At 39.1% G+C, this 23,482-nt stretch overlaps 2 protein-coding genes across 2 annotated transcripts; one reads left to right on the forward strand and one right to left on the reverse strand.

Annotated features, from left to right (window-relative positions):
• Positions 1 to 12,325: 12,325 nt before the first annotated feature.
• LOC125216772 (binding partner of ACD11 1-like) lies at positions 12,326 to 15,448 on the reverse strand. Its single transcript, XM_048118536.1, has 5 exons — positions 15,291 to 15,448; positions 13,651 to 13,754; positions 13,472 to 13,547; positions 13,211 to 13,291; positions 12,326 to 13,140 (listed from the first exon to the last, which is right to left on the reverse strand). Exons 1-5 carry the CDS (start codon positions 15,294 to 15,296, stop codon positions 12,565 to 12,567), a joined length of 843 nt encoding a protein of 280 aa, XP_047974493.1. The 5' UTR covers positions 15,297 to 15,448; the 3' UTR covers positions 12,326 to 12,564.
• Positions 15,449 to 18,013: 2,565 nt separating this feature from the next.
• Positions 18,014 to 22,873, forward strand: LOC125214185 (syntaxin-22-like). Its single transcript, XM_048115092.1, has 7 exons — positions 18,014 to 18,561; positions 19,293 to 19,386; positions 19,502 to 19,641; positions 20,951 to 21,025; positions 21,726 to 21,883; positions 21,959 to 22,059; positions 22,539 to 22,873. The coding sequence occupies exons 1-7, from the start codon at positions 18,374 to 18,376 to the stop codon at positions 22,602 to 22,604; spliced, it is 822 nt and encodes a 273-aa protein (XP_047971049.1). The 5' UTR covers positions 18,014 to 18,373; the 3' UTR covers positions 22,605 to 22,873.
• Positions 22,874 to 23,482: the final 609 nt, after the last annotated feature.

Genomic DNA, 23,482 nt, shown 5'->3' on the forward strand with positions numbered 1-23,482 from the left:
TGTAACTAATACAACATGATTGAGATTACAATGAGTTTGGATTTGACACGAATTTTAATACAAAATTAATAAAGTAAGAGAGATATAGAGAACAAAAGCAATTAAAGTATCATTAGTGAAGAATGAGACTTTACGTGCATATACTTATAGAACAGACTAAAAATGAAAGAGTGTATGTTCTTGTGGGCAGGAGGAATAATAATTATCTTTTGGGGTTCGAGATTAGTACAAGTGTGAGTTTATAGTTTATAGATGGGTAGGGCGATTGAACAGCCTCAGCATTTTGATTGATTGCTGCGTGAACCACTACAATCAAAGATATTAAATGGTTGAAGCTTCACAACTATACAATTATTTTTATAATTTCACCTATAAATGTACAAAATAAACCATCGAAAATTGACAGGTTATACACTAATTTCACATTCAACTATATTTTCCTTCACACAGTTGATGCTTCTCACAGTTAAGTCGGGTTTGTGGTAAATAAAACACATCCTCCTTTTAAGCTTGTGGAAAGTGGAAACACATATTTCTAATATCATGAACTTTAATGGAATTTTCAATTTTCAATCAAATTTAAAGTTGATAGAAAAATCTAAAATTCAAAAAAAATATTACTCCACATTCTACTAAAATGTCTCAATATGCTATTTTGGGACGTCCACAATTTAAAAGTCCACTTACTTTTTTTCATTTTAGATAATGGGTTCCATATTCTTCTAAATGCATATACCAACATTCTATTATATAAAATTAATAATTTATGGAGTATAAAAGTGACACCTATATTCCACTAATATTTTTCACCTCTTTACTTCATATTTTTTAAAACATGTGTCGAGTCATAACGAGATTATAAATCATGGATGGAAGGAGTATGTTTTTATATTATTCCCAATAAAATATACATTCGTGTTGGTTTATTCAGTAAATTGAATACTACTACTAGAATTACAAAACAAAAAAAAGCGACTGTGCCAAGATTTGGACCATTCTATAGGATAGATGAATGTACGAGCAAAGAAAATTGACACGTGATGACTCATGTACATGCTATTTCCATTGTTAAATCTCATTTCATTACCCGCTTATATCATGTAAGATGTAACTACCATCCTAATTAAGTAGATATGATCACTCGTGAATCGTGAGTCGTGGATGAAACGAAATTATATGTATTTCTCATTCAAAAATATTGTGAAGTGCTAGAACTAGAAGTCACTATTTTAGTTATCCAACACGCATTAATTTGATATTTTAATTCTAAATTATTAGGGCTCCTTTGATAACATAGTAAGGTCAAGAAATAGATATGTATCTTTATATTTCCATCCGTTTAATAGTCTATTTAGCCTACCACATCAGCCCTTGTTTTTAGGTATGGCCCATCTCGGCCCGCTGAAATAGACTAGAAATAAAATGATATGTAACTTATAATTTTGTAGAGATACAAATCTGCCTGATTTTGTGTACCCAGAAATAAAATATTACTCTTCTTCCATCTCCAACTCTTCTCCAAGCAACTCACATTTGCCAACTGTGAAAGTGAAAGGGAAATTTTCACTGCATTGCCACTGTACACTCGCATCTTTTTATTTTATTCACTGCACCTATTCCAAATTTTTCACTCTTGGATCCAAAAATGTGTACCTCCCTTTATTTCCTCATTTGTAAAGTTCGTTCCTCTGGCGAAGAAGAGGAAAGCCGGTATGATGATATTATATGTTGAAAATTTTGAAATGGAGGTATGGTCAAATGAGTTGGGTTTCTTTTGGGGGGAGATCTATAGCTCGCATCATATGAGGGTTTTCGAGCAAGTGACTTTCTGCGAAGTTTTTTGTGATTTTATTGATCTCAATGGTAATTTGTTTCACATTAGTCAAGCTAATAGCAGCGGTGTTTTAGCTATGGCTGATTTTGATCAAATTGTCCCCTTTTAGGTTTATGAAGGTGGTGAATTTATAAGGAGCCGATGGAGATATACAATTTAGAAGGACAAATTTGTAAATATATACTCCCTCCGTCCCAATAAATATGAAACATTTGGTTTCCGTTGAATTTGTTGCTGAATATCTTAATAGATTCGAGAATCGTGGTATTGAAGTTGTGTTCGGTTGGATTTTTGTTCGGATGCTTGGATCCGACCAGCGACCCGAGACTTCAGTCTTGTGAGTCTCTGAACCTTGTGATCTAGTTGATTTGCTTGGATCTAGGAAGTGTGTAATTAGAAATTGAAAGGATATCGACAAGCGAAAATCAGCTCTTCAAATGGCGCCGTTGCGGGGATGGATGGCGTGGTTTGGGTACATGTGTTTAGAGATTTGGTGTAAATAGTTTTAATCTTTTGAATTTCGCTTTTATGAGTTTATGAGCAAGGGCTGGTGAGAATCACAGGAGCAACCCATCTTGGTCAAGGAACGTGCAGTTGAAGTGGCAAGTTAAGGAATCCAACATCCAACCATAACTACCAGATCGGGGTTGTCGGCTATGAATCCATTTGCGTTTGAATCGGGAGTGAAGAAGAGTGGAATTCATCGGGAAGAGGATTCACGGTCGTCGTGGAAAGCTGAGCATTCGGAAAGGGAGGAAGAGGAGTGTAATGGCAAACTTAGTGGACCTAGACCCAGTTGGTTATTGCTTGCACATCTCAATGAGGAAATGACTCATGCCATAGTGTCAATCAACGTCGGTCTACATTGAGATCAAGGCGAATGTCTTTGGGCGGGCACCCACCTACGTTACGGAGCGGAGGAATGAGTGTCACATGAGTTTGAACGAGTTTAGTAAGCTATTATGTAGCATCCAGAAAAGGCCTAACGAAACTACAGAGGAGGACTATCGCCTGTGGCGATTCCATTACACGTGAAAGGAGAGGCATAAACACTTGGTTCTTGAGGCTTCCACATGACTCGATCACCACATGGAGGGATTTCAAATTGGAGTTTACTGGTATTGCTCAGTCGATAAGGCAAACGCTTTGAAAAAGAAATTCAAAGAGTGTAAACGAGGACTACGATGAATCTTTAAGCCTGATATTGGTCTCGGTTTAAGGCTGCTTGACGCTTGCCCGAATCACGGGATGACGGAGAGGCACAGGCTGTTTTATCTATTCTCACGAAGAGGCGAATCCTGAGTCGAGGACTTAATGAATTCACCGAGCGGGGGAATTTCCCATAAGGAAAATAAGGCAAGCGAGACGCGAGATTACAGGAGAGATTAATCGGCCCGCGAAAGAAGGGCGTATGACTACCGCGTCTTATCGTGAGAGGAGAAGCTCCGCGAACACGGTTAAGGAACGAGAAGGAGAAGAGGTTAGAGACGAGAATAGATCTATTTGGAGAAGGCTATTTGCTAAATGCCGTTGAAAAGAAAAGTACCCACAGATTGGCCGATAAGGAAAAAAACCAGTCGAAGGGTGACTTCAATTTTACAATAATCCTCACTCGATGGAGATTTCCAAGCTGAGTGAATACGATGGGGAATTGGAATCAGTAATCAAAATGCAATGGGAGCAGTGGAAGATTAAGGAGGCACCATGGAGGGACGATCACTTGTTTCGGATGGTGAAGGGAACCAACAACCACGGGATCACAACACCCAGTCGAGCGGAGACAGACGGACATGACGGCCCGAATCGGGAAGGACCACGGCATAATTCGCTGGGCGGAAGCGACGAGGGGCTGAACAGCGATTTCCGGCAACGGGGATCGGCATCGCTGGAACAACGGGAACCCGAGCAACGAATTCTTATGTGCCACCGCATCGAGGAGGACAATTCGGGAAGCCAATCAAAATTTCCAACGAGTCGCCCGAGTCCGGCAACCCGGTACAACAACCCAATAATCAAAGGAGGTCGGGGAAATTTTCGCGGAGACAGGGTGGTTGGGGCAAATCAAAATCGAGGATTTAATCCCGGTTCAATTCCAAGTTTAGACTTGTGGAATCTTAGGTCAGGACAAGCACAGTAAATTTCCAACAACATGCGGAATAACATGCGGGGCTAGCGTGACGTGGTGCACAAAATTCAAGATGCCAGCGGGAAGCGAAGTGCGCCATGGACATGTTGGCAAAGCGAATGTCCAGTTGGCCACGTCGCTGAGCGAAATGCGGAAATGAAGGGAAATTGCACATGCTTGTCAAACCACCCGGACCGAGCAAATATTAGTCAAAGTACCTTGAGATGAGGAAAGTGAAGGGTGACGAGTGATAAACGAGGAGACACACCAGCGGATGAGACGGAGAAAAGGGAATCGAAGTCTCGAGGAGATGATCTTTGGACTCGAGAAATTCCTATACGGGATGACCTCCGGGAGAGATTTAAGGATGTATGCCTCGACTAAGTGACCCGTTTTTCCTTGATCAGGAACTGAGTTGGAACTTAAAGAGGACGGGGAGAGGCAGTGCGGCCTGGCGGGGGTTCCACGAATGCGATAAAAAGCGACCAAAGAACCATTCCCGTATCGAGGAAGCCAAGAAAAAGAAAGATGATCTTGAGGACCTTGTGGAAATATTTAGTAAAGCTTGGAATTAACCTACCCTTTTCGCGGATTCCCGAAAATACCAGCGCTGACAAGTTAAATCGAAATTCCTTAAGCGGAAAAAACCAAACGATGGGAAGATTGTTATAGGAGAAAATATGGCCGTGATACAAGAGGAGGATGCCGTCAAAGTGCAGGATCGAGGGTATGTTCACTCTTCCTATTTCTATAGGTGATATTAAAATTGAGCATGCCGTGTGTGATGCAGGTGGCTTCGATAAATGTCACCTGCCCATTGTCGATATATAAAAATTGGTGGGAGTCGGTTTGGTCGATACTAAAGTAGTGATTCGGTTGACGATAGAACATGCACATCGCTGTGAGGGTATTGAGAAAATGTCATGAGTCGAGAGTGCATGATTTCTACACTTTGACTGATTTTCATGTGATAAAAATGAGGGGTAATGAATCTGTGATGCAGTGGGGTGCGGGAGACCGCTGCTGCTGCTGCGAACGTGTGATGTCTTTGATGGATATATGCCTGGACTATCATGGGAGAAATACACCTTCAACATTGAAAGCTATGAAAAAACCGCTTGATGTTGAAAACTTGCTGTGTTATAGATGTAATTAACCCCACAGTCAGAATATCTTGAGCTGAACTTAATGCGGAGCAGTTTGACAATTCGAACTGAGCGGTAGAAAGGAGGTAGCGAGGATGTAGTGTGAAACTTTTCCACAGGACAGCAGTGATCAGATCAATGAAGCGATCATGGCGTGCCACCGGCCATTATCATTCCAATCGGCCGGATGCATTCGGAGAAGAGCTAGGCAGGGAAGCAATCTGAGAGGAAATGGCGCCAAGAAGTAGGCGGAGAACCCTTTACCTCGAGGAAGCCATCACCAGAAGAAGAGTTAAAACTTTACTGAAAATTTAAAATATCTCCCATCCACACAGGAAGGAGAAACATCCGAGTGATAATTAACGGCCGCTTGTCGAAGACGAGAGAGTCTTGTGGCAGAGTAATAGGAGGAACAAGAAGGCCATAGGGTGGACACTCGACCTAGTTGGAATTAGCACGATCTTTGCATGCACCACATCGGTAGAGGAAAGGCCAGGCTCGGCGTGATCCACAAAGGAAGCTGAATCCAAACATGAGGGAGGAAGTGCCGAGGAAGTTACGAAACTCACGTCCTTGGAATCTGCATATGCTCTATTCAGTTAAGCGAGTGGGTCGGTCCGGTTCGCATGATGCCGAGGAAGAAATGCAGGTCTGGTGGTGAAGAATGACAGAGCGAGTTAGTCATCTTCCAGTGTGGATGGAGGATGTGCATCGACTATAGGAAACTAAATGAAGCCGCCAAAAGGATCATTTCCTTTTTGCTTACCATTCATTGACCAGATGCTAGAGAGGCTGGCATGAAACAGTATTTGTTTCCTCGACGGATATAGCGGTTATTTCAGTTACCGTGAACAGGGACGAGGAAAAGACCACATTTACATGCCCTTTTGGAACTTATGCCTACGAAGGATGCCATTTGGTCTATGTAATGCACCGAGAGGACATTCAGACGTTGTATGATGAGTATTTTTGGATCTACTAAGTGTGCATCGAGATATTCATGGATGATTTCAGCGCATATGGAGGCTCATTTGATACTTGTTTAGCCAGCCTTGACCTAGTGCTGCAAAGATGTCAGAGAAACATCTAGTTCTGAATTTTGAAAAATGTCACTTACCGTAGTGGCGAGGGGATTGTTTTAGATGCGTAGTGATTACGAAGAGGAATACAAGTGGACAAGGCAGGTGGAAGTGATTGCAAAGCTACGCACCTACTGAATCAAAAGGAAGTTAGAGGATTCCTCGGTCGAGGGGTTTTATCGAAGGTTTATCAAGGACTTTGCAAAAATTGCGCAACCTTTCACTCGTTCTTTGCCACCCGGCCCGATGTGGAGTTGAGTTTGATGAGGGATCTGAAAGGGCATTTCAATTGCTCAAAGGATAGACTAGTGTCAGCACCAATTATCGGGGCACCCGAATTTGGAATCACCCTTTTGAGATAATGTGCGTATGGCGATTTATTTGTGGGAGCCAAATCTGGCCGAAGATAGATGCACGTAATTTTCTATCGATAGTGCTTAAATCAAGCTCGGAAAATTACGTACTACGGAGAAGAAGGAAATGTTGGGCACAGTAGATGCACTCGTTCGAAAAATTCCGCCCTTATCTTCTTGGAGTCGAGGTTATTGTTTTTCAGCGATCATGCATGATAAAGTCTTTCTTAGTAGAAAGAATGGCAATTTGTTCTCGATGGAGTCTACTTCTGAAGTTTTGATTGGGAAGTAAGGGACAAAAGAGGAGCAGAGAATCGAGTGGCGACCACTTGAGTAGAATTCATCAAGGAGATACGGACGAGCTGATGTTTTTCCCGAAGAGCATTTATCTTATATGGACGGCAGAGACACCTAGGCCAGAATGGGCAGAATCTGTCTTAGTTTTAACCGGTCCCGGGAGAATGCGATCGAGAAGCGCGTGCGTAAGCATGACGCGCGAGAACCATGAATGCGCGGACTGGCAAGTGCTGGTCGGGAGGTGCCGAGTTCGGAGAAGCCTCACGGGGCCCAGAGGAAGATGGCAAGGCACAAAAGCGAAGCCAAATAGCCACTGCAGGATGATCGCAGCAGCTCTTTGGAGAGTGCTGTGCGGATCGGATAGTGCTCGACGTTGCATTCTGCGAATGGAACAAAGAGATGAATAACTCCACGTCATTGTCAGCTACGCTTGGCGTGTGGAGGGCGATTTCGGACGAGGAGAGCCGCGAGAAAGTTCTAGACGATTGGATTCTCTTGGCCTGCATTGAACAAGGATGCCTTTGAATGCGTAAATCTTGCGAAAGGTAATCGACGAGACGGGGGAATCTCGAGGCAGATGAGATGCCCCAGTGCCCATGGAAATCTGCGAAATTTTTCGATGTTTGGGGGATGGATTTATGGGCCCATTTCCCGTCGTCGTCACGGAAATGCTTACATATTGGTATTTGTAGACTGCGTTTCCCAGTGGATAGAGGCGAAGGCTCGCCCATGATGCAGAGGTGGCCCAGTTACGGAAGTCGAACATTTTCGGCGGATATGGAGTTCTGGCGATTATCTCGAGATCAAGGAACACACTGCAACCGCACTTATAGAAGCGCTCATGAGAAATACGGCGTGCATCATGGGTCTCTACACCATATCGCTGATCGAATGGGCTGGATTTGAAGTCTCTAATAGGGAGATAAAGAGTGGAAAAATCGGTCTTTCCTGAAGGATTGGAGTAAAAACGCCTTGACGATGCTTTGTGGGCGTATAGAAGCTTCTTTACCACAAGACACCAGATCGGGATGTCACCTTATGGGATTGGTGTTTGGGAAAATGTGTCACTTACGTGGAAGTGGAGCAAGCAAGCATCTTGGGCGAATTAAATGAATATGAAGTCTGTGGCATGTGAAGAAGAAGGAAAGGCTGGTGTTCTGAGGGCATTTGGAGGAACTTCTGGCTAGAGCGTTAGTGTGATGGTACGAAGAGGAAGAGCGAAGCTGCGGCGCAAGCGAGAACCTCCCGGTCGGAACTTCAGGTGGGCGAAAGTACCCGGCTCGGTCAGGACCGAGCTAATGCCGGGGAAGTTGAAGTCCAGTGGGTAGGTCCATATACCATCGTTGGCCTCACGTAGCACACGGGCAATCAGGGGAGATGCTCTTGCTTCGGTCCCTTTTCTTGTTAATGGCCATCGATTGAAAGTCATAGGGATAATTCGAGCTATGCGTAGTGGAGGAAATACCCTTTACGTGCGCTCTGGTTATCCTTAGCAGATGAGAATATTCTCGATGAACTCACCGGTCGAGGAAATGTTATGTTTTTACACAGCGATCCGGGGATTCGAGAATATTAGTGGTGTATAAATAGTTTAATTGCTTTAGAAGACAAAGAAAATCAAACAAAATAAAAATTCAAAATTTCAAAATATTCAGACCCAGAGCTTCGAGGATTTATGTCTCGTACTTTAACCTTGACCCGGGGAGTCGGGTCTTCATATTTTTAGGTCGCGGTCAAGGAATCAATTAGAGGAAGAGTGCATGAAGGAGCAGTTGAGGAGGGAAGTTATAACATTTGAAATTCAAAATAACGACAATTATGGAGAATACGTGTGATGTGCATTACCTTGAGAAACATTGGTGAAGATGTGGAAAGCTTGCTCAGAGGTCGTGATGTGCGACCGCCCGAGGTTTTCAGCGTAGACTACTTCTTCAACAAGGGCTTGTACACCAAACTCAAGGCAACAGAGCTTACCTTACTACAATTATTTGGGAGATAAAGCGGGGCGGAGGCCGGAGGAAGGCGAGGAGGCCGTACCCAGTGAAAGTGGAAGAGCCGGAAGGAGGTGCGGGACATGAAAAGGAAATGCAGAAAGCTGATGAAAAGGAGATGATGAAGGAACTCGGGGAATACGGAAGGAACTCAATGGGAGTCGGGAAGAAGTAAAAGTTACGAAGCGACGGCAGTAGCGAGATTTGGCCACGAAATGTGCAGAACAAAGTGAAAAGAGTGGCGGAATGTTTGTGGAGATATCTGCGCGGATGTTGAAATGGCTGCATCAGACGCTTCCCTTGACCCGGTCAGGGAAGTCGACTCCTGGGTCAAATGAGAGCACGAAGATCATCCACGACGGTCCTCGACCAAGCCATTCCGGCGGTTGACCACCCAGGCTATTCGAGAAAGTTCCAAATCAAGAGGACGAAAATGTTAATGAGGAGAACCGAGGACTCGATCAAGGCTGAAGAAAGGAAGAGGGTTTGGAGCAGCAATGAAGAAAGATGAAAACAAACCTGCCCGGTGTTCCACCCTTAGATGCGGCTCTCAGCGGGCCGGCCCAGCTGAGCAATTTCCCGGACAGTAATTTTAGTTTTGTGTTTCTTTTTACGTGTTTTTATTTCCGTAGTTCTGTGTTTATGCTATCTTCCTCCCACTTAGCCCAATGCTTGGTCTAAGTGTGAAGTTATCACTACTGGTAGTTTATTAACCTCCCCTTGTAGTTGCTCGATGCAAAAGTGTGAAGTGAAATTGTTTAATTACGCATTGAATTCTGTTTGTTTTCCCCCCTTCTGACGATGGCTTGAGGACAAGCTTGAGTGAGTGGGAGGAGGAAATGCGGTGTTGTCTCTTTGAGGAGTTGTATGGGTAGGATTGTATCGCTGAACTAGTGGATATAATACGACGAGATTCCGCAGGGAGAGTAATTGAAAATAGGAGGTATTCCAAACAGCTGATTCTTTAGTAAGCCGAACCAATGCGAATGAAGCAAGACGATAGTAGAAATGCCTTTCTTGCCTAGTTGAAGCCTGCTACAGAGGTGAGTTATAAGCTGTGATAACAGCAGAGCTAACACGTAATCGAGGTACGCCCTTGGTCGAAGGAAAAGAGAAAAGAAAAAAATAATAAAAAAAAGGGAAAGGAGAAAATATATAATCGCAAAAATTTGGAGGTATAAGCTGGACGAAGTCCAGAGGAGGAAATAAAAAAAAAAAAAAAAAAAAAAAAAAAAAAGGGAAAAAATGGAGACATAAGGCAGATGATCCCTAGGAAATCAAGGAGGTATAAGCTGGACGAAGTCCAGAAAGAAAGAAAAAAAAAAAAAAAAAAAATAAAAAAAAGGGGGATAGTTACGGAGGATAGAAGGAAAATTCTCATAACTAAATGCTTAAGAGAGAATCGGTCCTAACATCACCAGTAAGGGAATGGCTTGATCGAGTGAATCTAACAATTGGGAAATGAGGCTATCTTTGACAGTACAGCGAGGTTGGCTAGGTAGAGGAAAAAAGACCTATTTGGAGGAGTGCGGCACATTGGATTGATGTATAATCTTGTGAGACGGTTGCACACAAAAAGTTGAAACAGTTCATGCGTATGTGTTATATGTTTCATCCTATGTGATTATGTACTCTTTGTTTTAGTGTCTAGCTTTGCCTCGGTTATTGTCTAGGTGTAGGAGTTTTGTCAAGAATTACGTAGAGTGAGTCTGGGGATGGCGGCAAAGAATTAGCGCATTCTTCTTTTCTTCTTGTCTTTATACTTGGGGACAAGTATGGTTTAAGTGTGGCGGTTTGATAAGGCTAATTTTCATTGGTTGCTGTAGTGGCGCATTTACAACTGGATCTAGCAAGATTTGTTCATGGAATTGTGTAGCCCAGATCGGGAGATGTGGAGGAGGATATCTAGCGGGGAACGGAATCACGGAAAAGGATTTAGAAGGAAGCCAAAGGGTTTGAGGGCAATCAAGTCGATCAATACCTCGGCTGGGCCCATATCAAGCTTATAAATAAAGGAGTGCGTAACAAGAATGAGATCGGTTACACTCCTTCCTGATCCTTCTTAGCACACACACTAGGGATATGGGAAATTTGGGGTGGTTTCGTTTTCGAGTCTCGTATCGATTGCATCCACTTGAGTCCTTGAGGGCGAAGAAACAATTGCTTTAAAATTTGTTTGGTACTGCGATTTGATGCGGAACTTCACGTTTGGAAGTCGAGCTTGTTGTTTGTTGTAATTAGAAATTGAAAGGATACAGCAAGCAGAAAATCAACTCTTCAATTACCTAATCCATCCCTCACATACATGGATTAGGACCCCACCATCATATTTTATGTTTGTGAGAGGTGGATTAGGAAGAGTATTAGGAAAAGTATTAGGTGATCCTTTCCGGGTAGGAACACCATCAGAAAATGCGTAAGTAAATAAATAAATGTAAAACGTTCTAAAAAAGAAATTGTGTATTTAAATTTTTTCAATAAGAAGACGTATAGTAGCAAATAAATTTAAGCACGATTAAGGGTATGTTTGATAGCCCAGGAAAACCAAGAAAATGACCCATTTCCTAGGCTTTTCCATTGTTTGATACATTTTCACATTTTTTTAAGAAGCCCGCAAAAAAACGAGAGCCCGCACAGGCCCAAGAGTGTATACCAGCTTATCTCTGGAAACTTATCGCTGCTTCAGCCGAGGTTTATTTTTCAATTCATCAAGAAACAAAATTGCTTCCAAAATTAGCCCTCTTTGTCCTAATTTCAAGTCAATCTTCTCTAGTCTTCCATCTTCTCTTCTCTTCTCTTTTTCTCTTTGCTGAATTTCCATCAAATTTACAGCACCAAACCAGGATTATCTTCTCTTCCATCCTCTCTTCTCTTCTACTCTTTGATTTTTGGTCAGATTTACAACACCAAACCTTCGCCTATTCCGTTTTTCACTTTGATTTTGGGTCAGATTTGCAGCACCACTCCATCTTCTCTTCCCTTTTTCTCTCTGAAATTAGGCCAGAGATGCAGCACCACACCACGCGATTTTTAGACATCAGTTTCTTTCTCTTCCTCTTGTTATTGTGCAGCCCTATTCTCTGGAAGATTTATTCACAAAATTGGAGGTTTCTTGCATCGTTGAATAACTCAATTTTCTGTCCATTGGGGGAATTGTGGTAAATTTGTTAAAAATGGGAAAAGATAAGGGCAATTTTGTCTACACAATCCATATCTCATTCTAATCTTGTTAGAGCTAGGGCACATTTGGGGTATCAAACATGTGCTCATTTTTATAAAAAGTTGAAAATCGAGAAAGCTTACCTGAACATTTGGTTTATTTTCTGATCTTGTTTATTTTCTTGGATTTTCCAACTTGCGCTATCAAACATGCCCTAAGCAACTTATGCAAGTCACAACAATTCAAACAATCAATTAAATAAGTCCTAGATGGGGAATCCTTACAAAGAGGGTTAAATTGCACCAAAAATCAACCAACAAATAAATTCCAAGAAGAAAAAATAAACCAACAAATGAATTCAATAATCAACAACTAGTCCATCCACCAACTATTAATGTTTACAGTTTTTGGCTTGATGTATAATATAATACGTAAATCAACAAACAAGATACTGACAAAGTTTCAACATATAAAATGAAGCAACATCATCCTTCAAGGAGATCACCATTTCAACCTATTATCAGAATCAGAAACCAGGTGGTCCAAACAAGGATCTAGAAAGTGATTACGAGGCCGTAAATCAGAGAACCAAACCTTGTACTGGAGCAGGCTTGGAAGGATGCTCTGCTGAATCAGATGCTTTAGGAGACTCTGATAAATGAACCTCAGCAAAGTCATCCACCATTTTCCTTCTCTGCTCATCTTCAACAATCCCAACTTTCTCCTTTGTCTTTTGCCCAACTTCCCCGGCCGCCTTGGTGACTTTGCTGAAAGCCCCGGTTACCCATGTAGTGCCGGTGAGAACATATCTGTTCTTCATAATAGCAGATCCAGCATTGGTGACGGTTTGCTCAGCAGCTGCTAATGCTGATTTTGCTTTCTCAGAAACGTGTAGTTTCTCATCGACTTCCCGCACTTTATCATTCACAATGGAAGTTCCAATCGATATCTTCTCAGTCAGCCCAATCTTTTTGTCAATTGACGAAACTTTGGCACTTGCGGTGGAGGTCAACTGGTGCTTCTCGTCAAAAGATTTTGCTTTGTTAACAGCATCCTTACCTAAGATGAAACCCTTTGCAAGCATGCTGCTCACAACATCCTCTGCCTTTTGCAAGGCAGATTCAGCACCTCCTCCAGTCTTTTTGTCCGATTGCTCCTATTTATGGGAGGTTTAGTTATATAATGTAGTTGCAAAGTACACAGCCTGCAAATGCATTAGTCATTACCTGAGGTTGTGCGCAAGCAGGAGGAAGCTTGTAATCTGGCTCTGGATTAATTTCCACAGTCATGTCTATAATTGTTGCACCCTGATAATAAAGAAAAGATAATAAATAAAAATGGCGTGATTGTGAAAGAACCTATTGGATTAAATTGCTTGTTGCGAAGTTAGTGGTTACTGCTTAGTCTAGAATCTCTAGATAAAACATTAAGGAGACGTAGAGAAAGTACAAAGATCACGAAGAGGGAGAGGGGGGAGAGGAAATAACCGAAAGAAGGATAGCAGTCTCAGCTCCCTGCACATCCTTGAAGGTAACAAATGCAATTTGAGATCGTGCAGTATCACTACATAAGAGTAGGACATTTAAGTCGATATGAGCACTTGTCTACCACATTTGAACAGTGCATGCATAGAGGATATGAAATCACAAGATTAAATTAATGTAACCTTCGCATCTCGACATATTCAATATCGCCTGAAAATGAAAAGAACTCTTGAACATCACGCTCTGATGCTCCCAGAGAAAGATTGCTGACCTTGACGGTTTTTATCTGGGGCATTAAAAAAAGTCAACCATATTAGTGAAATTGTTTAAGAGATACGCGTGATCTTCAGACTGCAGGATAGTATTCCATAATACCCACGAGCTGACCATCCAAATATTCTTTTTATAAATATTAATCATCAATGGCTTATAAACCAGTGGCCACATGGTCTTTCGACATTGACATAAACTTATTTGAGCAGTTCATTGTGGATTATACATGAATGTGTGGTCAATAATTTTAAAAACTGTTTACCTACTCAGAGTTCATGGAATACTTTACTCCCAGTATCTTTGTGACAGGAAGCAATAGTTTTTATATACTACTACTAACCATCTTCAGCAGATGACAAACAACAGTAACAAGTAGTAATACAAAAAATAGTACTCCATATGCATTACATCTACGGAACTAACTGAAAATCCAAAAACATTTATGAGCTATTGTCAGTTTTTTTAAACTCTTGAGTGGTAAATTTTGTCCTGGGTCCCCTATAGAAGTACAGAGCATTCTTATGGCACTAGTTTGTATAAAGCAAAACCTACAGCATGGAAACATAGTTCAAAACTTTAGTGTATTTCTTTAGCATTCTTATGAATGCATTAATGTATCTTGTGCAATATATTGTTCTTAATTTTAATTCAGCTTACATGATTGTTTCTACCACATTAACATAATTGGTGCCTGTCGTGAATAGTACTCTAGTAATATAATTTTCAATGCTATTGTGAAGCAAATCTTACATTTGCACAAGTGAGCAACCCAAAATTGACACACTGGGAGATAAAATTAGAGGATATGTTCAACTGTTGGATATCAACTAAAACCAAAACTATAATTAGTCATGATTCTCAATAATCCTTCACTGCACAAGGTACGAGAAAAAATACTAGAACATATGCCTTTAGCAAGTTGTCTAAAATCTAAATGAATATTTAACCAAGGCTGGTATGGAGGCAAGACCAGAACGAGCACTAGTCTCTGAATGTAATTCAGAATCTAAACATTTCTCTGCTAGAGTATCCATCCCTGAAAAAAGTAATTGGACATTCATGTTCATCAAACCCTAAAAGGAGCATCTGACGTCCAATAAAGAGTGTTTTCCTTGCTTGTCTGCCCTATACAACTATGGCTATGTACAAATGTCAAAAAGGATATAGAAAAGGGAACCTAGCCAATAAAGGGCAATTCACCACAATAATTAGTCCATTTGAGCCAAATGACGGCCGCATCAGTTCCCTAGGGGGACGAAGTTACTATCACCAGATCCAGCCATATCAAGTTACTTAAAATGAATCTAAAATACAACCGCAATCACAGCAAATTCATCCAAATCCAATCGCAATAACATAAAATGAGTTTCACTGAACACCTCACTCATATCAGCACCTGATTTACATACCGCACCGAAACCAGAAACAACTTATTGGACAGATAAACTGATTCTACAAACAATCCAGCATAAATAACCACATACCACGAAATGCAAGCAGCTATTCAGAAACAGAAAAATAGCAAGAGAAGGCTGATGCGCGAACTCACCGACATAGTGGTAGTGGTGGTGGAAGAGAGAAATAGTAGATGAAAGGAAGAAATGAGAAGAAAAACGTGGAAGTTGAGTAGAAAAGTTTAGAGTCGACGGAAGCTGAATTGAATTGGAAATTAAAATTTGGCTGTTTCTTTCTTCTCTCTACATTTGCGTGGGGCTGCCTGCCTTTTATTATTGGTTCGAACGCCAATAGGATTATTTTAAATAAAATCTGAATATAAAAAATCGTCAAATCCGAATATATTTTTTTTAATTCGCCAAAATGTGCGTATCCATCCACATGCACGTCTTCATCTACATTGTTATGCGTTCTACATGTTTAATTGCCCCCACGGCCTTGCCTTTAATTTGTTCTCATATTTATGGGGGACTATTATTTATTCATTTGGTGTAATTGTATATAGGATTAGTTTAATTTACTTGATTTTGTATTATTTACTGCCTTAATTAGTACTCCCTCTGTCCACAAATAGGAGTTCCATTTTTTTCATTTTGGTCCGTCCACAAATAAAAGTCCCGATTCATATTTATTATAAATGGTAAATAAGCCTCATATTCCATTGACATATTATATAAATTAATATATACAAGTGAGACTCATATTCCACTAACTATCTCCTACCTAATTTTCTTAACAATTCTTAAAATCTGTGCTGAAATGAAATGAAACTTCTAATTCGTTAACGGAGGAAGTATACTAATATAAAAACATAATAGTAAGCGTAGTGTTAAAAGCAATAAGAGGAATAATTTTTCACGGGTTCAGATATGAGAGTGCGGAGTGCCAATTCGATGAAACTCGTCGATTTTAATTGCATTTGTAATGTAGTCGGCTAGTGGTGACATGATCGTATTACTTGTATACTACCCATTGCATTACTCTCTAGAGACAGATACATGCACGGGTGAGAAATATGAAGTGTGTATGAGTTGGTCAAACAATAAAGTGGTATACAAATAAAAAAATTTAGAATCGAATCAATTACAACGGAATCTTTAAATCTAGATATTTTAAATGATAAAATAAAACTAATATGGGTCACATGATTTCAAAATCCAAAGGTAATAGATCAAATTAAAAATAATGAATTTGAATAAAAATGTTAATTCTGTATTTTAACATGAGATTTTATACTTTTCTTATTTTTAGTTGTATCTATATAATATAATATAAAATGAGAGTTTTGAAGATAATAATAAAAATGCCACTATAATTTTTAATAACATAAGCAATAAAATTATTTTTTTTAGTTTTGTAATAATTAAGAGAAGTGGAAGTGACAAGGTTCTAAAAGATAAATTAAATATTCACTTCATATATTTACTGTGGGAATTGAAAAGATTTTGGAAGAGGAAAAATTTAAAGATAAATTGAATACCCACTTCATATAATTTGAGGAAAATGAAAAGATTTTATTGAATACCCAATTTCTGGACAGTGGTTGAAGGTCTCCTCTCTAACGGGCCGCTGTGTACCCTGATTGAACCCCCCCACAAACTGTCGGGCCGGGGTGTGGGGGCGGCCAGGGTGACCGCATCACCTTTTTTGCTGCAAGGAAAATGAAAAGATTTTAAAAGAGGAAAAAGTGAAAAGATTTTGCAAATAAACAAAACCTTTTAGGACTAGATATGGAGTATTTCATTTTGGTGCCAACTAAGCACTTATGGATTTACATAAGAGTGAACTACACAAATAGTCTTTGTACTATGAGTTTATTTCATTGATTTTAAAAATATCATTCTTGATCCCTGAATTTTGCTATAATCACGCTGGATGTACTTTTTCACTATTCGTGATGATTTTTGGGCGAAAATACCCTCCAAAACAATTTTATGACGGGAAGGCAATTTTGTCTATTCACACAAATGGGATATCTGGATAATTGGGTATAATATTTTTTTGTTATTTCTCTCTGATAATAGGTTTGATATTATAATTTAATTGTCTAAAATGATATTTTTTACTTCACATTTTCAATCACTTTATGTTATATCCTCTTTTGCTTTTTTTTAAAAAAAAAAAAAACTTTTAGAAAGTAAAAAATAAAATAAAATATTGAGTACTAAGTAATCATAAAAATGCTATTTTGGTAAAAAGCAACACTCTCTTTTACTTTCTTTTCTTTTATATCTCTATTACTTTATTCACCATTCACTTTATACACTATTTTTAATCTGGATATCCAAAAAAAATATTTCTATTAACAAGAAACGGAGGGCGTACAACGGAAGATTAACAAAGTTTAATAGTGAATCAGCCTCCAAGTTACCCAATTCACAAAACAAAATTCCACATAACCAAATCCAAACAATAAACAAAATGCATTGATAGAATCCAATTTGCTTACACAAAATCCAATTAGTGAAAACCAATCTTAGGCATAGAAACCCAAACCAATTTGCTAAAGTCCAGTTGGGTTCATGAATCATGACACTTTTTGCCTTTCGGGTTGGCCATCACACAACATCATCGAAAAGTCATCACCTTCATATAAAGTTTTCATTTCTCAAGGGTTAAAAAACATTTAAACATGAAACTACTATAGTTAATTAGGAGTAGTGTTTTTTTGAATTTGAAATCGAAATGTCTTTTCTCAATTATATTTATTTATCCGCGCGAGAGTGACCCGCTGCCAACTATTCTCCATGATCCACGTGTCAACCACAAAGGAAAGCCTGCGTCCCACCACATGATGCAAATTGCAAATCATTCTGTCGTTGCCTCTCTCTCTCTCTTCTTCTCCCGCAATTTCATTTGATAATTGCAAAGGAGAGCCAGCCAAACTTTCTTTTTTCTTCCTTCCGCAATCTCTTCATATTCTCCCCTAAAATCCCGCTTCTCTACGTTTCTCCAACAATTGCAGAGTTTCCCTGCCAAATTCCCCAAACCCTGCCCCTAGGGTTTTGTTTTGTTCCTCAAAAGCCCTGAATTTTGGGAAAAAGTCATCGATAATCCTCTGTTATCTAGGGCTACAGTGAGAGGATTGAGGATTCTCGTACGCGGCTTTGGTTATACTGTCCAGGAGTGACGTACAGTTTCAATTGCTGCAAGAATTATAAATAAGGGAGGGGAAAGATGAGTTTTCAAGATCTGGAAGCGGGTCGTGGAAACGGATTGCGAAGGGGGTACGCCAATGGCAAGCAGGACCCGACGCAGGCGGTCGCTTCTGGAATTTTTCAGATCAACACGGCAGTTTCCACATTCCAGCGCCTGGTTAATACCCTCGGAACCCCCAAGGACACACCGGATCTCCGTGAAAAGCTGTTCGTTTTTATTTTCTTTTTCTGTATCGAAATTCGGAGAGTTCACACAAGTTTGTATTGTGATTAGTGCTCGTATTTGAATTTCTGAGATTGAGCTGTCGTTGGTTGACTATCTATTAGAATTAGGCATATTTAGTTGCAAATCCAATCATGAAATTGGGAAAAAGTAGATTCAACATGTTTGATTGTGAGCCAATAAATTCAATTTCTAAATTCTAAGTAATGGACTATTAGAAGAGTATGCTGTAATTAGCATGATAATTAGATAGGAATCCAACACATTTCAACTGCCCCCTCAACTGGCCTGTTGCCTTGATCATTTCTTAACTGACAAGATGATTTTACCTCCAATCCAAGTAATTTCTTCTGAAGCCTCTGGGAATGTTTTGTATTGCTGGGTGCTTCTGTCAGATATTTTGGTAAATCACATTTTGGGGAATGTGATGCATGTTTGGTTATCTTTTGGTAATGATTGTAAATAATTTTGGGGAGTAGATATGCGTTAAAGAGGGAGGTGTATATATATTTTTCTTTCTTTTGAAAATGAGATGAATAAAACTTAAGACTCCCTTCATTTAGGTTAATCCTTTATCGTCTGGTCTTCCAAAAGTTAAAAGTTGTGTAAGGAAGCTATTTACCCTGAAGATACCACATGCATTATTTATCTATCCTTGCATTGTGATTCAATATTCTGTATTTTTGGGTGTTCTTATGCTTGTACTCGAATGCAGGCGCAAAACTCGTCTACATATTGGGCAGCTGGTGAAGGATACCTCAGATAAACTTAAACAAGCTAGTGAACAAGACCATCATGTTGAAGCCAGTGTAAGCTTCTTCCTTTGTCTTAACTGTCGATTTGGCAGAGTTTGGATCTTTGTATCTCATCGCTTGTGTTACTTGTCACCTTCATAATTGCCAATTTCCATTCTTCTACCCGCAGGCAAGCAAGAAAATCACGGATGCAAAACTTGCAAAAGACTTTCAAGCAGTACTGAAGGAGTTTCAGAAGGCGCAGCGGCTTGCAGCGGAGAGAGAAACTGCTTATACTCCCTTTATTTCTCAATCAGATCTTCCTTCTAGGTAATATATGATTCTTTTAATAGAACTTGGTCCTTATTTTGGCGTTGATTTTCTAAAGTTAGACATGATTTGTCGATAATTAAGCCTGTTTCTGTTGGAGATTCATTATAACTTGCCAGCCATATCGAATAAACCAAGAAAATTCTGGATAACAATTCATAAAATAACAAGCATTAAACACTACTTCTATTGCCAGGTAGCTAACTTAGCTGACCTATAACATTACTTTGGTTACATTTATCTTTGTCTAAACATATAGTACAGTACTTTGCTGTCTATATCAGGGCTAGGATTGTTGTGCTCTATTGTAGGCATTTTTCTGAAGTCAGGGTATGTCATTCCTCTGCCAGAATAAATGATTGAAGATCCTTTTTATGGAAAACACAATCAGGGATTGTGACTATGAGAAAACTTGCTCACAAAAATTAAGCACGGAAAATTTGGCTGCTTCTACAACCTCATATACGTTAATACCACTCTAAAACTAGAGCTTTATGTGAGGAATCTAATAACTAGAGTAGAGATTAATGAAATGAGGATGAGAACATTTGTCACCCATGATTTTAGACTTGAGGTCTAGGGTTTACTGCGACTCAAGGATGGCTACCTGCCAAGTGTCGGAGGAGAATATGTCGAAAGGAACAATTAAAGATGATGAGCCAAGATCTGTTTAGCAGAGAGGACACGCAAATCAAAATAAATGAGATGCGAGTTTCAGTGAGTAAGAGTCGGAAACCAACATGGGGATGAGAAAAAGGACCATGGTCCCAGTTAAGGGGAGCACGACCACACTGAGCTGATAATGAGCTACAAAAAGGAGATGTGATGCGAGGTTGTTTGAAGCATCATCTCGGTGACTTTCACGAGTAATGTTTCTGTCAGATCCTAGAGAAACGAAAGAAGCATTGAGAGACAAGACAACAGCTGAGAAGGGAAAGCACAAGACCAAGAAGAATTATCCGAACACCAAATAAAACCCAAAAGTTTTTCGATGATGGGAATCCATGTAAAAGAATATGCAAATCTACTGACATTAATAAATTGATAGTTCATTGATAGTTAGCTGACTTAGTTTTGTATAAATAGGCTTGTATATGTAAAATGTAAGTAAGGTAAAACTCGCTGTCCCTCTCTTGTAGATAATTGTCATTGTCTTTCCATTGCTTGTAACTGTAGTTTCTTTATGTTAGTAGTTCATTGTATCATAGATACTTTGTGTCTTATACACGCTGAAAGTATCATTGTGGTGTAGTAGTTAGTTCAACAGTTCTATCTGTGGCCTATCTTTTGAAATTACTATCTCCTGCAGCTACTCAGCTAGTGATATGGGCGTAGGAGCAGATAAGACAGCAGAACAACGATCTCAGCTTTTGGAATCTAGAAGGTATGCCTAAAAACTATTTTAATTATGATCACTTCTCTATGTTGATGAAAACAATATTCATAAAAAAAGGTCGATGAAAATGAAAACAATAGGACATAGTTATGTACTTATTTTTATATTATATTTATGTTATTACTTTTTAATGTTCAATGAAGACCAAACTTTTTTATATTCATTGCATGTACATCACATTTACATCTTTTTCTAGTTAGCATTTGCCTTTCAGAATGTGTGGCATGCACAAAGTTTGTAATATAGTACTACTTCTACTATTTAATGTCTCAGTCTTAATGTGATTGCTGATGAATACATTTACCTGGTGAAACAACCTGGATTCTCTTAACCAATGTTTATCTTCTATTTTAATGTTACTTTTCCCTTTATAGTCTCCTAAAAAGCATCCTCTTTTGTCAAAAGACAGCCCACTTAATATATCTGAAACCTCTGCTGAGGACACATGTATCTTGTCCACACCTCTTTTTTGTTGAGTTGACCCTCACAATCCTTTAGTCTGCTTTATTTGTCCTTTTCCTGTTTCCATCTTTCTACACTTCTAAAGTTTGTTTTACCTGCCAGAATTTTTTGCAGTGGAGATTTTGAATGTATAGCAACACTCACATCACCCCTTTTGTTGGAACTTGTGCTCAGATCCCATTTTTCATAAGTTATGTTTGCTCATTTCTTACTGGTTAACTCTCAGGCAGGAGGTTGTGCTATTGGACAATGAGATTTCGTTCAATGAGGCCATCATAGAGGAAAGAGAACAAGGAATAGAAGAAATACAACACCAAATTGGTGAAGTAAATGAGATTTTCAAAGACCTTGCGGTACTTGTTCACGAACAAGGAACTATGATAGGCAAGTAATTTGCTTGGTATTAACATTGCTTTTCTCATTTAACAGACCTAGCATAAGAATTTTTTCTATATGTAGATGATATTGGCTCCCACATTGAGGGTGCTCACGCGGCCACTGGACAAGGAAAATCCCAACTTCTCAAAGCAGCTAAGATGCAGAAATCAAATTCATCCCTGGTGAGTTTTTGTGTACAATGAAGTTTTATGTAGATCTTGAGCCTGGTATATAAATGGTAAAGATGGTACATAACTGTCACCAAAAAGTTGACTTTGAGTAACTTGTGTCCAAAAAAAACATGGAGCTTTAAAAGCACTAAAATGTTTATTTTCACCCCTTGGAATGGAATAGTCGTGGATCGAAGGGTGCACCACTTGCTCTGCCATGTACAGTTGCAGATGAATTAGAATGAAACATGCTATAGTTTTTTGTTGTTCCCAGGCTAGATTATATTTCAGTTAACATTCCACTGTTTCCATTTCCCATATTTATGTGGCAATATTTTCACCTGCTTTTAATTCTGATAGAATGGTGAGCTTTGGTTAAATTACACTGTTAGTTTAAAGGTTCCTGATAGTCTTTTGATGTTTTGTATAGGCCTTCATGTTATTCATTGCAGTGTCGAGATATTTTAAGCATTGTCTTGTCCATTTTGCAGACTTGCTTACTGCTGGTGATATTCGGCATCGTGCTTCTCATAGTGGTGATAGTACTTATGGCTTGATTGTGATCGCCTAAAATTATGAGAATCGAGAGAAATGGTTAAAGTATTGTTTGTTGATTGTTTATGTTTAAAGCATTTTTGCTATGTCTGCAAGGTGTTGTGTCTCATCTCGAGGTGGGTTTTTGACAAAGTTTACACTGGTTGAATACTGATTTGGTTGTGGTTTGCTATTGTTTTGTTTCTTGTAAATTCTTTTGGTTCTACAGTTCTATTCTGTTGGATTTGATCACAATCTTCAAATTCATTAAAGGTCAATTGTCATGCTCTAACCCGCGACATGTCAATTCTTAGTTTTTAGTATAGTATTTATTTTATATTTTTAATTAAATTGAAATATCAAATTTCATTGTAAAAATATTTAAGTTTAAGAGTGAACTACAAAATTGGTCTCTACGTATGACAAGTCGAACGCTAGAGGTACCCATGTTTAAAAAAATGCATTGTAAGCCTCTATGTATGTATAATATCATTTCATACCATTTTTTACTATTTTGAGTCTTTTATACCTTTTTCCTTTCACTTTAAATCTAAATGTAATTCCAAGGATGTTTTAGTCTTTTTCATTTTTATTACTCCCTCCGTTCCCTCATAGTTGAGGCGGAACTTTTCGGCACAGAGTTTAAGAAATGAATAGTGAATGTGTTAAATAAATAGATAAAAAAGTAAGAAAGAGAAAAAGGTGAAGAGAATAAAGTAAAAAGTGAATAAAGTAAGAGAGAGTAAAGTAAGAAAGAGAAATAAGTTACTATATATGGAAATCACTCAACTATCGGGGAACTTCCCGAAATGGAAAAATGACTCAACTATGAAGGAACGGAGGGAGTACTATGTACTATGTTTATTTTTTATTTAAATATTATTTTCATTTTATCCACAAA

This window comes from Salvia hispanica, chromosome 3, assembly GCF_023119035.1.
Source record: "Salvia hispanica cultivar TCC Black 2014 chromosome 3, UniMelb_Shisp_WGS_1.0, whole genome shotgun sequence".
NCBI lineage: Eukaryota > Viridiplantae > Streptophyta > Magnoliopsida > Lamiales > Lamiaceae > Salvia > Salvia hispanica.